This window comes from Fundulus heteroclitus, chromosome 8 (genome assembly GCF_011125445.2).
Source record: "Fundulus heteroclitus isolate FHET01 chromosome 8, MU-UCD_Fhet_4.1, whole genome shotgun sequence".
Taxonomy (NCBI): domain Eukaryota; kingdom Metazoa; phylum Chordata; class Actinopteri; order Cyprinodontiformes; family Fundulidae; genus Fundulus; species Fundulus heteroclitus.
The window spans coordinates 28,484,497-28,500,114 of record NC_046368.1 but is presented as its reverse complement, the minus strand read 5'-3'; the positions used below and the strand labels follow the sequence as shown (position 1 = coordinate 28,500,114).

At 36.6% G+C, this 15,618-nt stretch overlaps 1 protein-coding gene across 2 annotated transcripts; it reads right to left on the bottom strand.

The window, feature by feature from the left end:
* Positions 1-1,801: 1,801 nt before the first annotated feature.
* LOC105931135 (placenta associated 8) lies at positions 1,802-12,146 on the bottom strand. 2 transcript variants are annotated; one of them, XM_012869686.3, is made up of 5 exons: positions 12,099-12,146; positions 5,570-5,678; positions 4,286-4,410; positions 2,376-2,484; positions 1,802-2,288 (listed from the first exon to the last, which is right to left on the bottom strand). In XM_012869686.3, exons 2-4 carry the CDS (start codon positions 5,652-5,654, stop codon positions 2,380-2,382), a joined length of 315 nt encoding a protein of 104 aa, XP_012725140.2. In that variant the 5' UTR covers positions 5,655-5,678; positions 12,099-12,146; the 3' UTR covers positions 1,802-2,288; positions 2,376-2,379. The 2 variants fall into 2 exon arrangements, with proteins under 2 accessions (XP_012725140.2, XP_012725141.2); XM_012869687.3 differs by lacking the exon at positions 12,099-12,146 and adding an exon at positions 5,866-5,965.
* Positions 12,147-15,618: the final 3,472 nt, after the last annotated feature.

The window sequence follows — 15,618 nt, the reverse complement described above, 5'->3', positions numbered from 1 at the left end:
GAGTGATGGGCGCATCAGGGTAAGAAGAGAGGCAGGTGAAGTGATGCTCCCATCATGCCTAGTGCCCCTGATGTGGGGTTGCTGCAGCTGGTCAGGTCTAGGTTCAGCAACATTAGGAGCTCAAAGGATGAGGTCAGCTGACCACCTGAATGTACTCAATGATCAGGTTATTCCATCAATGGACCTTTTCTTCCCTGATATCACGGGCACATGACGACAATGCCAGGATTCATCGGGCGTGACTTGTGAAAGCGTGGTTCAGGGAGCATGAGACCACCAGACACCAGAGTCCAGACCTTAACCCCATAGAGAATCTTTGGGATGTGCTGGAGAAGGCTATCCACACCAGGCAGACTACCATCATCAATGCAAGATCTTGGTGAATAAAAAAATGAACGCAACACTGGGTGGAAATAAATCTTGAGACAATGCAGAAGCTTGTGGCCGTGTTTTTTTGGTGGCAACTTTTTTTTTGGCCATGCAGTGTATGACGGAAAAAAAAAGGCATGCATTAAGTAGTTGTGTATATAGGTCACCAGGACCTGAGTGATGAATGATTTTATCAGTACAATCTATAGCATGCATATCCATCAGCTGGATCCGCAAGAGTAATATCTCACTATGCTAGGCTTCTGGGTGATATTTCTACAAATAGCATGATAAATCAATCAGTGAGTGGAATTTTACTGAGTGATATCATGGACCACCTTCCTGTGTTCACTGTGTATGACAGAAACTACCCACAGAACAACATTAAACAAAGAGTCATTAAATATATTTATAAATTATTTAACTTAAGAAAGTTGGGAGAGTAATCTCAATGAAAAAGATGTTAAAAATGCTTATGATAAACTTCTAAAGATGTTTAAACAGTTGTATGACAAGAACTGTCCAGTCAGAGCACCAATTTAGAAATCTAAATATAACGATTGTCCACGGGTGAGGAAAGGCTTACGGCTTACAAAAAGAAGAAAACTGTACATAAAAAAACCTAAACAAAGGAATTGGAAATTAAATATAAACTTAAAATAAGTTCGCTAACATTTGGTATCTGTATTGCAAATATCTGTTTGCTGCAAAAATCTGTTTGCAAAAATCTGTTTGCTATCTGTATTGTCTGTAATACTCCGGTTTTGTCTCACTGGGTCATGTTTAAATGCATTTAATGAGTTTTCTGTACTCCTTCAATAGTCTGTATTTTTTTTCTTCAAGATAAGAAAAGACAGACTTTATTGATCTCACAGTGGAGAAATTCACGTGTCATATCGGCTCAATAATCAAAAGAAGGTGCCAAAAGGAGGAAAAGGTGCATGAGGTATATACAGTGCGTCCACATATATACAGTGGATCGAGGGAAAAAAAGAAATAAAGCAGAGATTTAAGATGACTTATGTACATTTAAGGTGACTTATATACATATGGATTTGTTGTTGTGCATTAAAGTGGTACCAGGTGAAGAACAACAGTGAGGTAGTGACATCAATATTTACCATAAAATAGCAAACTCTTTACAGTACCATTAAAAAAATAAAAGAATCACAACTGCTGAAAGTAACATGCCGAGAGCTTTCGTCAAATCACTAGTTGCGACATGCTAAGACTACACTATAGCTGCCACTGCCCATCAGCTGCAGCGTTTGTTGCCTTTTAAATGGGTAACAGGAGTCCTTGTATACAGGGCAAAGCTTTGCTTCAGGAAGACAGGAAAAGAAAGATGACATTTTGTGAAGCATGGTTGTAAAAACTGACAGGAATCTTCGATAAAAAAGAAAGACGAAGAGACAAGAAAAGACCACTAGTATTCCATCATAACAGTATTTATTCTAAGCATTTAAGATGTTTGTAATTAAGATGCTGATCAGATACACTTTTATGCCGCCAAAGTCCCTCCTGTGGAAGATGTAAACAGTTTAACAAGCTGATGTCGATGTAAACGAAGCCTTTTACAGCATCATGTTAGCTGATCCAATCTCAATATTTGAGACAAAAGTTAATGAACAGCGTAGAACAACATAATACAAAGGCAGTATATCATAGCCCTGGGTGGGACACGGCAGAGTGAATGCCAATGACCTGGTTGGAAGATAAGAATCTGTCTTTCGTAGGGTGGGAACAGTTCACGTGCCAAGGGAAGGGAAGGGAAAAAAGCTAAACACAAGGTGCTTTACGGAAAAGATGAGCATAAAAACGAATGTCATAAAGAGGAAATATTTATTCATCAGAAAGAGGAACGGGCTCCGTTTTTATCGGCCTCGCAGTCTGCAGCTCCTCTGTTGTCAGGGCGACATCTGGAAGGCACAGAGGGAACGCTGTTTCCCGTCGCTTCAGCTCTCTCGATCGTGCAAATATTGGAAGTTTGCGTGTGAGGCTCTCACCTGTTCAGAATACGCCCTGCTTCTTTCTCAGGTCGATGTCTCTCTTCAGCTGGCAGGTGGCGCAGACAGGGCAGAAGAAGTACGCCATGTAATCCTTGCACAAGGATCCCTAGAAAAACAAACAGTTACTCTAAGATGCTCCAGAGCTGGCTTGAAAGCATGTGTTAGGCCACACAATACAAAGTACAGTTCCTGATAAGTCGGTCTAAATGATATCAAATTTCCTGGAAGCTCTTGACTGTTCAGGCGAAGTAAACAAACAATGTAGGCAGTAGCTGTAAAATGATAAAGACAAAGAGGAAGTTGTAATTATTATGATGGATTGTCATTAGAAAAGAAGAACCTCGAAAGAGCAATTAGAGCCGTAGACTCGAAAAAATCCTGCGGTTGCCTTAGTCATTGCCATTGTTTCTGGTGCACGAAAGAGCTATTATTATAATTCTAATTATTGTTACTTCTCAGTAGGGAGGATAATAACTAAAATAATAAAACTAGACCATGTTGATACCCCTTTGCTGCCAGAATTTGGAACCAATCTGAAGAGAAACAGCAAATAAAAGTAATATTGAAGGAGACTAACTCTAAAAAAAAATTACTAACGTGAGAACACAATGCTTTTAGTTTGCGGGGTAAAAAGTGTTAAAGTTTCTAATGCTTCAAAGGTTTGTTGAAAGTTCCCTTTGCTGCCAAAGGGAACTTTAAAAAAGGGAAATAAAAAAAAAAATACTAACGTGAGAACACAATGTTTTTTTAGTTTGCGGGGTAAAAAGTGTTAAAGTTTCTAATGCTTCAAAGGTTTGATGAAAGTTCCCCCTTGTCACCGTGTGGACCGATGCCAATGGGACCAATGTCCTGTATCGTGTCGCTTATCTTTTACTCCATCGTCACCAGTCACTTTTCTGTGATTTATGCTGGGAGCCCACGCAGCGTAAGAATCACACCTTTGTCATAAAATAAACCTTGCCACACCTCAGGCAGTCCCAACAATAATAGGTTTTAGCACATTGTACCACGAGGATTCAAAATTGTCCCACTGTATTTGTACATGCAGCATCATTCACTTTTTAAAAGCACTCTTCCTTTTCCAGTCAGCTCCACTACTTACACTAGTATAAAAAAAAAACTCTTGTTTTTTTTTTCTTGGTTCCTTTTTGCACAGAAAAAGAACTATTTTCTATAAACTAGTGTGCAATGTTGCATCTATAAACTATATCGGTAAAGGTTTTATTAACAAAACATTGCATTTACTGATAAACATGTTTTGGAATGAGGATTAATGTGTTGAAGATGCATTAGTTTTCATCTCAAAAAATCCCTCTTGTTGTCACCTTCTGCTGCTATATGTCATGCATGCAGTGGCGGTACCAGCAGATACACCCTCCTTCTGTGGGCCCCTCCTGTGCTTACAATGTGGTGGCCATTAATTCCCCTTTAAATGTAAATAAACAATACAAAGGCTTTTTTTTTTGTCTTATGAGAGTACATGCTGCTTCCATCCGTAGATTTTGGTTTCCTGTTTGTCCTTTTATGCTGTTGGACTCTCGCAAGAATCCTAAAAGTTAATAAAATGCTGATTAACTTTGCTGCTGGCGTCTTGGATAGATGATTATTAAGTTATTATTAAGTTATTATTAAGTTGCTGAAAGAAATTTTGCTACTTTAACCATCCATACACTGAAAAAATTATTAAAATATTAATATTAATATATTAGTTATATTTTGTCAATTAGCTGAAGATGTTACGAAATACAGAGCAACCAGGATTTACACATTTTGGGAGGTTCTGCAGAGTGCATTTATTTACATTAACAGATTTTTCTTTATATTACCTTGAATGGGACATTGTCATGGGACATAATAAGTTCTAAACTCAAGTTGCTGTTGTGCCAAATTTAGCTTTTTGTGCTTACTCTGATGTTGTATCTGGTTCTGTAGACGCTGCGGATTGCCATGTTTATACCACACAGGCAGCACTCGTCCATGTCGCTGGCGATGGAGCAGCCGAGACACGGGAAGCAGAACCATCCGTAGCAGCCTTAGACACACAAAACGTAAAAATGTATTAAAGGAAAAGTTAGAAGCTGAAGAGACTGTTAGAAGGTTTTAGTGATGTCCCTTACTCCTCATGCTTTTAGTTCTCATTTCAAGCTGAAATGTAAGCAACTGCTAGGCTAAACTGAGCTACCAACACAAAGAAATGGATAACTGTAAAGGGGGAACTAAAAGAATACATGTTTTTTAAACATTTTTGTCATTCAAAATCTGAAAAGTGTGACATTTACTCTGATAGCTTTAAATAAATTCCAGTGATACCTATTGCCTTCAGATGTCACCTCATAATAAATCTCTCTCGTTAACATTTTTCCAACCTTTTGGAAAAAGAAAAAACATCATCCTTATCAGCAAATGAAAAGAGTACAGCGGCAAACTGCCCAAAACATGGCCGTCCACCTAAACTATTAGGGCCGGAAAGGAAAGCACTGATAAGAGAAGCAGCCAAGAGGCCCACAGTAGCTCTGGAGGAGCTACAGAGATTCACAGATCAATGAGAAGACCTACTGACTACACAACTTTTAATTGTGCTCCAAAGATATTTCCTGTGTGTAGAAATATGGCAAAACGAAAACCAGTTGTACACAGAAAACCATCAAGAGGTTCAGTTTGCAATTTGAAGCAAGTCAGGCAGAGAACACAACAAAGATGTGGAGGAAGATGCTCTGGCCAGATGACATCAAACTGACCATGACACTGTGAACACGCTGCTCAAATGAGGTTTGCCTTCCAGAAGGACAACCATCCAAAATACACTTTAATAGAAAAGTATTAGAACAGCCCAGTCAAAGTCCAGATCTAAATCTAAATTAGAATCTATAGCAAGAGTGACATTTTTTTTTTTTTTTTAAACAAAGCGTTTATTGTTTCTAAAAATATTTATTTAGAGGTTTAATACCAACGTTTGCCACATTTTTCAGATTTTAACTGGCAAGAAACATAGAAAGCCGTGCGCCATTTTACTTCCATGTGATAATGATGTGCTACTTTGGAAGTGGATAATATGTAATAACAAACAGAAGAAAAAAAATCTGACTTTTACGAAATATATTGTTTTAGTCATACAAGGCACTTTAGGGAAAACTATTCTATTGTATAGTATATGTTTTATGAAAAAAAAAACAGACAAGGAAGTTACTTACAGGTTCCGCAGTCATCACAGATATCACACAGACCGGTCTGGAAGTCAGAGGGCTCAAATCTGCCTGGTTGGTTGGTCACAGCCATGGTGATGAGAATAAAAACTTCTCCCTGCGGGATCAAGAGAACCCTTATCACTTAAATCTGCCAGCTACTTTGAGCCAAATACTCCTCTGTCTCCTTCCTCGTAGATCTCTGTGAATCTCTCCTCCTTTAAACATCAAACAAAGTGGAAGCCGGGGACGAGGTATCTGCAAACGGTTTCCAGTCAAGCGGTTGTTAGAAGAATAAGTCTTACCAGATGGAGATCTTAAGAACAGTGATACTGCTGAGCGAGTCTCCTGGACAACAGTTTGAGAGCCGGAGGCAGGGGCAGCCTTTATAAGCAAGCAAAGGTCACTGGCTTGGCTGTACATGTAATCATTGCCCTGTGTATAGGTGTGTTTCTATCATGAAACACACCTATACACGCCCCCCCCCCCCCCAGTGTAGCTATAAACTCCCATTGTGAGTCACTTTTTTCCACCTGTGTGTTTTCGGTAAACATTCACAGCTCATGTGATGATTTTCATGCATCGATAGCTTCAACTTGAAGGAAAATGTAAGAAACGTTCCGCGAGAACACCAATCTTCTTCGTCATACAGATGCAGACACATGTATTCGCACATTTTATTTTAAAGAGCTGTGTGAAAATGCTTAAAAGTAAATTCATTTTTTATTACAGAAGCTGAATTGGACTTTTAGGGAAAGCCATGGCGTTTCATTTTTGTATATTTATTTATTGGGTGATGTTACCCGTAGCAAAACTGTTAACCCCCCCCTCCAATAAAAAAATATTTTTTAAATCTGATCATCATTCCTAGAGAGTCTTTAAGGTCTGATTTTCTGTTTCCTTTGGGTTCAAATTAGAGCTGAACGATTTTGGAAAATAATCTAATTGCGATTTTTTTTCTTAATATTGTGATTTAATGCGATTTTTTTTTCAGTTTAATTTATCATGTGTTTTAAAATATATACAAACAACAAATCAATTTGTTTCCTTGCCATACGGATTAGTTGCTAAAAGACCCACAGCATCTAAACTCGGAGCAGTAATGATTGCGTTCTGCCTACGATATATTTCAACCAAAATTGCAATTTTGACTTTTCTCCGCATTAACCACAAGCAACAAAAATGGCCTCTAAATAAAGATGTTTGTAAACAAGGACTATTTTAAACATGAACTTTTAATGTTTCTATTGATCAGAATATTATTCAAGAGAACAGCTTTTAATTTAATTGGACATCAATCCTTGTTGAACATAAAGTGCAACCAACAAGCAATTCTATGTATTAAACTGATTGACCTGTACTTAATGCTTTGTATGATTATATAAACTCTAAAACAAGTAATAAAATTAGATTATCTCACTGCTGCAACTGTCTTCCCTTCCATGTGGAGGCAAACCCACTTTAAACATTTTACTGACACCTAATGGACGTGTCTGATTCACTAATTGTTACATAGGCAATAAATTGCTGACCTCTGTGATTGGAAATTGCGTTTTTTGAAATCATGATTATGTTGAAAATGCGATTAATTGTTCAGCCCTAGTTCAAATAGGACAAGAGACAGACCCAGCACTTCATGCCACTGACCACAAGGCTGCAAGACAGTCCACATTTCCACCTCAAACGTTCACTGGTGGGGAACTTCAGCAAAAAGAGAAACCTTTGGGCCACCGAGTCTCCATAACAACATTTAGATGCAATTTACATGCCAACCGATTGCGTGGAAGGGATGAAGGAAAAGAGCCTTTTCTGTCCAACCATCACAAACCGGTACACTCTACTGGAACTTTAACTGGATCTGTGTTCTTTGGTCAGACGAGTCTGAAATAAAACTGCATTTTGCACTGCCAGAGTCATTTTCAGGGGCTTGCAAAGCTGTGGTATTATTAATGGCCTCCCCTATAGCACTGGTAGCCTGAAGGTCTGATAAGAAAAATATTAATGACAAACTGACAGCCTGCAATACAGACCTTATCTTGAATGAGCTGTCCTATCAGTTAGGCAACAGCAACTAGTTTCCATTTTATGGACGGCAGGTACAGGAAAATAGATTAGATAGGCGTAAAGTCCTCGACTGTGTAGTGATTGAACTGGACTGTGGCCGAGATCCGGCTGTAAGAGAGGCCAATTCTATATAGTGAAAAAAAAATATTGTTACATCCATTACTTCAATTCAGGTTATAAATAATAGCTATAACATGGCAAAGATTATTACATTGGTATCCAAACATTTTGCACCATGGGCCAAAATCCCAGAGGGGAAAGTATTTGAGGGCCATAATTTTGTTTTTCCAATAAGAAACACAAAACAGTTTTATTGCAAATTCTTTTGTTTTTACACCCTCAGCAATAAATAAAACCTCCAATGTCTTAATAAAACAGAGAAAATGGGAGACTTCCGACGTCATTGAGCAAGATGGTTGTCTGATTTGAAACCGCTCGACCCTCGGAGTTCATTTGAATTCGGCAGTCATTTTCACCTTCTTTACTAAGAATTTATAAAGAGAGAAGCCAGAAAGTGTTTTTTTTGTCTAAACGTGGACATTTGAACTAAGATGACAATCTGAACGGCCGGGCAAAGTGCTGAAGCTAGCAGCCCCAATGCTAAACATGCTAGCCATAGCCAAATAGCAGATACAAGCATATCGCCTGCAATGCAAAAGGCTACAGCGGAAATGTTATTTTATCCTTTTCACTTTTTTATTTGCTAGAAACAGGAAAAGAATAAACGAAATTTGGCCTTAAGAAATGTGGAGAGTTGGACAGCTTTTGTGGCATTAGCAAGTTGACATTCTATAGGCTTCCCCTAATTTTGTGTTTCAAAAGGAGTTTCCATTTTCATTTTGTGTTCATTATGGCTTAGGTGAGTGGAGCTTCATAGACACATATTTAAATGGCTAATTGTATGAGAATTATCTCCTGGAATGTAAATGGGCTTCAGAATATTATTGAGTTGGAAAGAAAATGCTGAACTTAATTAAAATCTCCAGAAACTTGGTTAACTTTCATTCAGGAGATGCATCCGACAGACTGAGAAGAGCTATACTTACAAAGAGATTGGTTGGGGCCGGTATGTTACAACTCATACACAAAAAGCTAAACTTTATTAGTGTCAAGGAACAAAGGGACACAGAGGGAAGATTGATTGGTAAGGAAGCTAAAATTAACGGAATCAATGTTAGTCAGCATAAGAATCAATAAAGTTGATTCAGATTCTGATCTAAATATTGCGCTCAATAAAGACGTATGGAGGAATATTACCTGAAACATTGGTGGGGCTATTAGCAATGTAAGATGTAAATTATAACATTGTACACTGGTATTATTATATGCCATCAAAGATGTTTTAAATGGGCCAACTGCAAGATAATAAATTTGGAATACCAATTGGAAATGTGGCAAGGACATTGGTACCGATTTTAATGTTTTCAGGGATTGTCCCTTGGTGTTTCCTTCTTGGACTGAAGTCACTGTAAATTTTGAAAAGTGGATTAGACTATTCAAATCTAAATCACCGCAAATGTTCCTGTTGGGAGATACATCACTCACGCCCCTTGATTGAGCAAAGAAATGTCAGAGTTTGTGTTGGCTGGATAGGGGCTGGACAATTCATTGCATTTGCAATATAATCGTAATTTTAAGACACAATTTCCAAATCGCAGAGGTCTGCAATTTTTGGCTATGTAACAATTAATGGATCTGACGCGTCCTTTAGGTGTCGGTAACATGTTTAAAGTGGGTTTGCCTCCACATGGAAGGGAAGAGAGTTGCAGCAGTGAGATAATCTAGTTTTATTATTTGTTTTAGAGTTTATATAATCATACATAGCATTAAGTACAGGTCATGCAGTTTAATACATAGACTTGTTTGTTGGTTGGACTTTGCACTTTATGTTCAACAAGGATTGATGTCTAACTCAGTTAAAAGCTGTTCTCTTGAATGATAATATTCTGATTAATAAAACAGTTAAATGTCTTGTTTTAAATAATCCATGTATAAACACATTTTATCTGTAGGCCATTTTTAGTGCTTGTGGTTAATGCAGAGAAAAGTCAAATTTAAATCGCAGTCACAATTATGGTTGAACTGTATCGCAATTTTGATTTTTGGTAAAATTGTACAGCCCTATAACTCATGACAGAGACTGTTTCCTTTGACTCACTAGATAAAAACTAACCAAATATGGAGTACCTTTATGTAATTTTTCGATCACAGGATGGAGTGCTCACTGCATAATTACTTGGTAAGGCGCATTAAAAGATTTGGATTTTTGCTGTATAACTCTGGATTTTATTTTTTATTTTGAATTTGTATTTTGTATGTTTGTATGAAAGATAAAAAAAATCTATAAAATAAAAAAGGAAACTAAAACAAAGAACAGAGCAAGTTACTGTAGGTTCAATAAAATGGTCTAATTAAAATAAACTTATTAAATTACCTAACTTTTTGGGTGGAATGTTTTCTATTTTGTTGGTCTAAGATAGTTTTAATCTATTAGCAGCAGCATAAAGCCTTGCTGCATGCAGCCAAGTTTAATGAATGGCTGCACCTGATAAAACATTGCAGGATGTTTGTGGCCCTACTTTGTACGGCATTGAAATTAAAGCAAAAAACAAACAAATAAATAAATAACTAAAATTAAAAATGGCTAATTAGAGGAGAATTTTTGGGTTGAGGCTTACATTTTCCGCTTCAAAAGATATAAGCTTACATTTTTAAATTTCGGCAAAAATATTACAAAAAGTGCCTAATAGCGCCAATGAATTTGTTGGAGTTTGAACCACTGTTTAACTGCGCTTGCAGCCCACATAAATTAAATCCAGAGTGTCCAGAGTGTTGCTCTCTGGACAGCCTTGGATTATTAAAGCGTTGTAGGAGCTACTTTAAACATTACTTTAAATAACACAGCTTTGAAAAAAAATAAAAAATGGTTTTTGACAGGTGTCCTGAGCCGGCGTCTCTCATCAAAACTTAAATTATGGTGACACTTAATGACATAAAAGATTCTTGATCTTTGTGCAAGTCCCACACCAGTTTAAATTTTTATTTTGACTGTTTCTCTGGTTTTTATCCACTGCTTTACTTGTTGGTCTCTTCATGCACAGATGTCTGTCACTAGCAATATAAATCATAGTTAAATATAGCATACTTTTGTATTTGCAGTAATTCACAATTCAGAGTCACTGTTGCTCTCTGTGCTAAATGGTTTTCTGTGCGTTTTTAAGATGCCCCCTGTTCTCTACGAACCTTATTTTGTTCAGCTTTAATTTGACAGAAGGAAAATCCAATAACAGATTTAAAAAATATAAACAATAGAAAGACACCGGTTTTTTTGTCCCATGGGACTAGAGCACCTTCTTCCAAATGTTGGCTGAGTCTGTGACATAGCTTGTGGCAGATTTTCAACAGAACTTGGGGTAAACTCATAGTAGTTGTTTTTTTTTAAACAAATTCTTCAACCTGAATTGTGGATCTATACTGCTCCTTCACTGTTATTATTTAGACAAAAACCTTTAGTATTAGAATTGATAGCTGCATCACCTTTGACTTCTTGCCTGCTACGCGCTGTTTCCTGATAAAGGCTCTTTAAGAACAACTGATGTTCTTGCAGCTTCTGGTAATGGCCCTAATTATTCAGTTTATGCACTGACGCAACAAGCTATCCTGCTTCTCTAAGCCATAAACCTGCCGGACACACCAGTGGCACACCTTGTTCTCTTTTACAACTGCATAATAGAGAGAGAGAAAAAAAGAACAGAGCACATGAAGTTCTACAAATGTTGTTTTCCTTTGAAAATCTCTGAATGTAACCCCTCTTTTTCGTTTCCGATCCAGGAGGTTGACTTCGCGACATTCTGGCTCTCCGTATTTATTCTAACTAGAGGCAATAAAAGCGGTCGGTGTTTAGCAGCTCCAGCAGCTTCTGCCTCACGGTAACAGACGGCAACAGAGAACAGGGAAGAGCAGACTGTGATCGTATAGTGGGTTTTTAACAGAAATTTACATCAATAATCTACATAACTAGTCTTATATTTAACACAAATAGCAATTAATACATATATTGTGATGAAGGGAAAAGAACACACACACATATTTAACATTCAAATACTATCATACCAATGGCAACTGAATTGTTACTTTGTATCGAAAAGTAAAACATGCCTAACAAGAAAAAAATAAAACAGGTTGGTGTTTGGCAGCTCCAGCAGCTTCTGCCCCTATACATTAAATATAATACAATAAATATAACTAAACAAACTACATAGTAATGGCTTCAAATGAACAGTTGACCAAACTGTAGACAGTTGGAACCTTTAACAGAGCAGAAATGCCCCACATTAATTACGATAACTGGTTAAAACATGTACAAAACTTGGCAAAATGAAACATGAAACAATGTATATAATTAAATATGTCTAAAATATATGGTGAAAGATAATATTTGTACAGAAAACACAGAGCTGATCCTAATACATACCACAGTAACAGACGGCAACAGGAAAATGGGAAAAACTGACTGTTACTGGTTGCTGTGGTAACCACCAACTGACAAGAGTGATATAAAAAACAACAACTTATATAGCAATAAAAGTCAGGAAAAAAACAACAACTATTTGAGTAAATAAAATGAAATAAAAGAATAAATAAGCCAATTTTGACAAACTTCACATATTTAATAAAGTTCAAATAAAGTCGTGTTACATTAATAATAATAACAACAATAATAACAACAACAATAATAAAAATAATATTTTTTTATTTAAATTTGCCTTTCATAGCACTCAAGGACACTGTACAAATCCAACAGGGTTAACAATATTGAATCATTATAAAATTAATACACATTACAAAACTGCAATTTACAGGCAATTACAGTGACTAAGCATTCTAATTTTTTTTTTAAGGCCGGTGTTCTGTTTTGCACACACGGTGGCGCTGCTTTCCACAAAACTAACCGAGCCCTGGCCATTCTTTGTATGAGCTCACATAATAAGGACCTGGGTGTAATGATATGGGCTCCCAACATAATGAGCAGCTGTAACTGAGACTCAGGAACGGGCATGATTTTCAATTTCCGACAGAATAAAGATAGACGTTGGCCCAAATGACTCTGAAGAGGTCTGTCATTAGGCTGCAACTCCCAGGCATCAGCTTCTCAAACACCAGACTTAGCCCTGACAAATACAACTACTGTAACTGGGAATGCACAGTTCAAGTATCCTGTTTGATTTGTTTATTAGTGCATTGCAGAATATAAGCATCATTATTTTGAACTAACCTTTCTTTGGTGCCCCCATTTTTTAATGCTGTATATTTCTGCTCCTCTCCCATTTGAGAAGACAGATTTTAAGATGAACCGGGCAAAACATGCTGTATCATTTTATATAAACTGCCATGTTTGGTTAGAATGAGATTTTCTTCTACTATTCCTTGGTATTGTCAAAGTTTAGTCTCTTACCCGATTGGTTGGCTTCCTTCAAACAGCAACATGATCAGTTTAAGAAGTCAAGAAATGGGGGGACGTGAATTATGACTATAACTTATGTGAATGGTTGTATAGCTGAAACCAAAAATTATACCGTGGTCAAATTTGGATTTTTATCAACATTATAACACCTCAACAGTGGGTGTCACATATTCTGTCCAATTACACCTTTATCCCTGGTTGTTTCAGGATAAACTGCATGGTTTGCTCCACTGTCTGAGAAGAAAGGGCCACAATGAGATCCCCACAGTCTGTTAACTTTGAGTATCACAGTATCATTGTATTTACCCGATATTCTGATTTACCTTATTTGCTTCCTGCTTTCTCCGACTGGAAATGTTTCTAGGCAGCCAGATTTTTCTACCTTGTGAGGGAGAAGTGTAGTTCATTTCTTTCAGCCAGCTGAACAGCAGGGTGCAGGAACAGGTGGGAAATGGTCACATGAACTTTACACTCCATACAGCCAGTTAAAACTCAACATAATGGCAAAAATGGTGTTTTCGCAGCAATTCTTAAATAAAAGGACATTAGAATGGTTTTGAAATCACAACTTTTTAAACCCTTAGTATACCTTGAGATCTGTAACCGGGCCATGCAATGGTGTTTTGTTTTTAGAATTGCAAGAATGAGCTGCACGCTTAATGTTTAACATCTGAATAATTGTTGCAGAAAATCAAATTTAACAACTCTTTATTGTAAATCTATTTGCCTCTTCAAACATTAATAAGAATAAATAATTTTCATTTTTCTAAACATCTAAGTTCAACATTATTTGAATTTATCCCTCTCTTTAATTCATTAGGGTTATTAAGTTAAATCATCAAATGTTCTTACAGTTTTAAGTAGTAAAGCACAGGTTTCTGGGTCTGTCTGGGTCAGCACTGCTTTTTGAAATCTTACCTAAGTTTTTGCTCCTCAGTCCAGGATTATGTTGTTATGTAAGCTTTACATGCAGTACACAATTAGTCCTGACAAGTGAATTAAATAATGAAAACACGTGAGAAATGGCTCATATTCATTTTCTTGTTAAATAACACTATAAAAACCACTGAATTGAAAACAATCTGATTTAGATTATGTTGCTAACCCAGTCATTAGTTAGAAATGGGGATATTTAAATCCACTGTGTTGGTTAATGGTTTATGGCCATAAACCAGGTTTCACCTGGGTTTGACTTTCAAACCAAAAAGGGCTTTAACAGGCTGACATCTGAAGTTAACACTAACAAAGAGGGTAGAAAAGAACCAACCATAAGCTGAAATACGGAAGTAATATTTGGATTGAAGTGAATTATATGTTTTATGTTCAGTTTAGTTTTGCATTAAAAATTCAGTTCAGTCTATTTATCTAGTGCCATTTCACATCACATGTCATCTCAAGGTTGTTTACAAAGGACTTACAAAAGACTTGTATTGACTACCGGAATTTTGATAACATTTATACTCAATATATAACACTGCAACATGATATCTTGTTCTCTTTTTTGTGCATAGGTCAAAACTTAATTTTTAGAAATAGCAAAATAATGTTCAAAATACAACTGCACTAAAATTAAAAAGAGAAGCAAATTTAGCTTTTTTACCTTGTCTAAACTGACTTTAAGACCAATGTTATGGTTACGTTGTGAATGTTGAACATAGCTAGCGTTAGCTTGCGCTTGCTACATAGCAGATACTACGTTATCTTAAAAGAGCAAACTTATTCAGTACTGTGAGGTACATTCATAACCTCAACCCCATTGACATAAAAATATTTTAAAGCATAATTTTAGCATTTTGTTGTATCTTATGCTGTGGAGAAGGTTTGGTTCATTGTTTATTTCAAAATGGTCGGTGAAGAATGATGAGGCTCTTTCCGATGTCTTCTCTGCCTCTGTAACTCGGTCACAAACACATTTCTGTCCCAATTGCATGAACCCAGCTTTTGATTTATCATAGGAACCCATACGATATTAGGTTGCTACAGAAGTACATTTAAAGTACTGCAGCAAAAGTATGAAGAATAGAAAATTAAGCAGCATATCCATTTGATGCTGTTTGCTCTTCTTAGGCCTACCCACGTTTCTGTGAGAATGTTAGATTATGTTCTGGAGCTTTTTATGTAAGTGTAAAGGTGTAAAATTTACATTAAAAAAACCCCCACTGGATTTGTATTCTTGGAAGATAAAGATTTGACAGGCAGCTTATTATTAGCTGTGAGTGGAAAGTAAAGGTGGTAAAAGTAAAAACATAAAAATGGTACAAACACAATTTCCCTGGCTCTGATTTTGTTTCAGAAATGTCTGCAATCAAGTAATATTTTGAGGCCAGAAGTTTGTTTTTAAATGTAACTACTATATTGCCTATTTATATTTAGACAGATGACAAGGAAGACATAAAGCATTGAATGGTAAAAAAAAGTTCAAGCTTGTCAAAATATTTGGAACAAGTTTCAGTTAAAGACCCATAAAACTTCATAGCTGCCAAAATAACATCAGAAAAGTTCACATGGGGACATAGTGACGACAGGACAG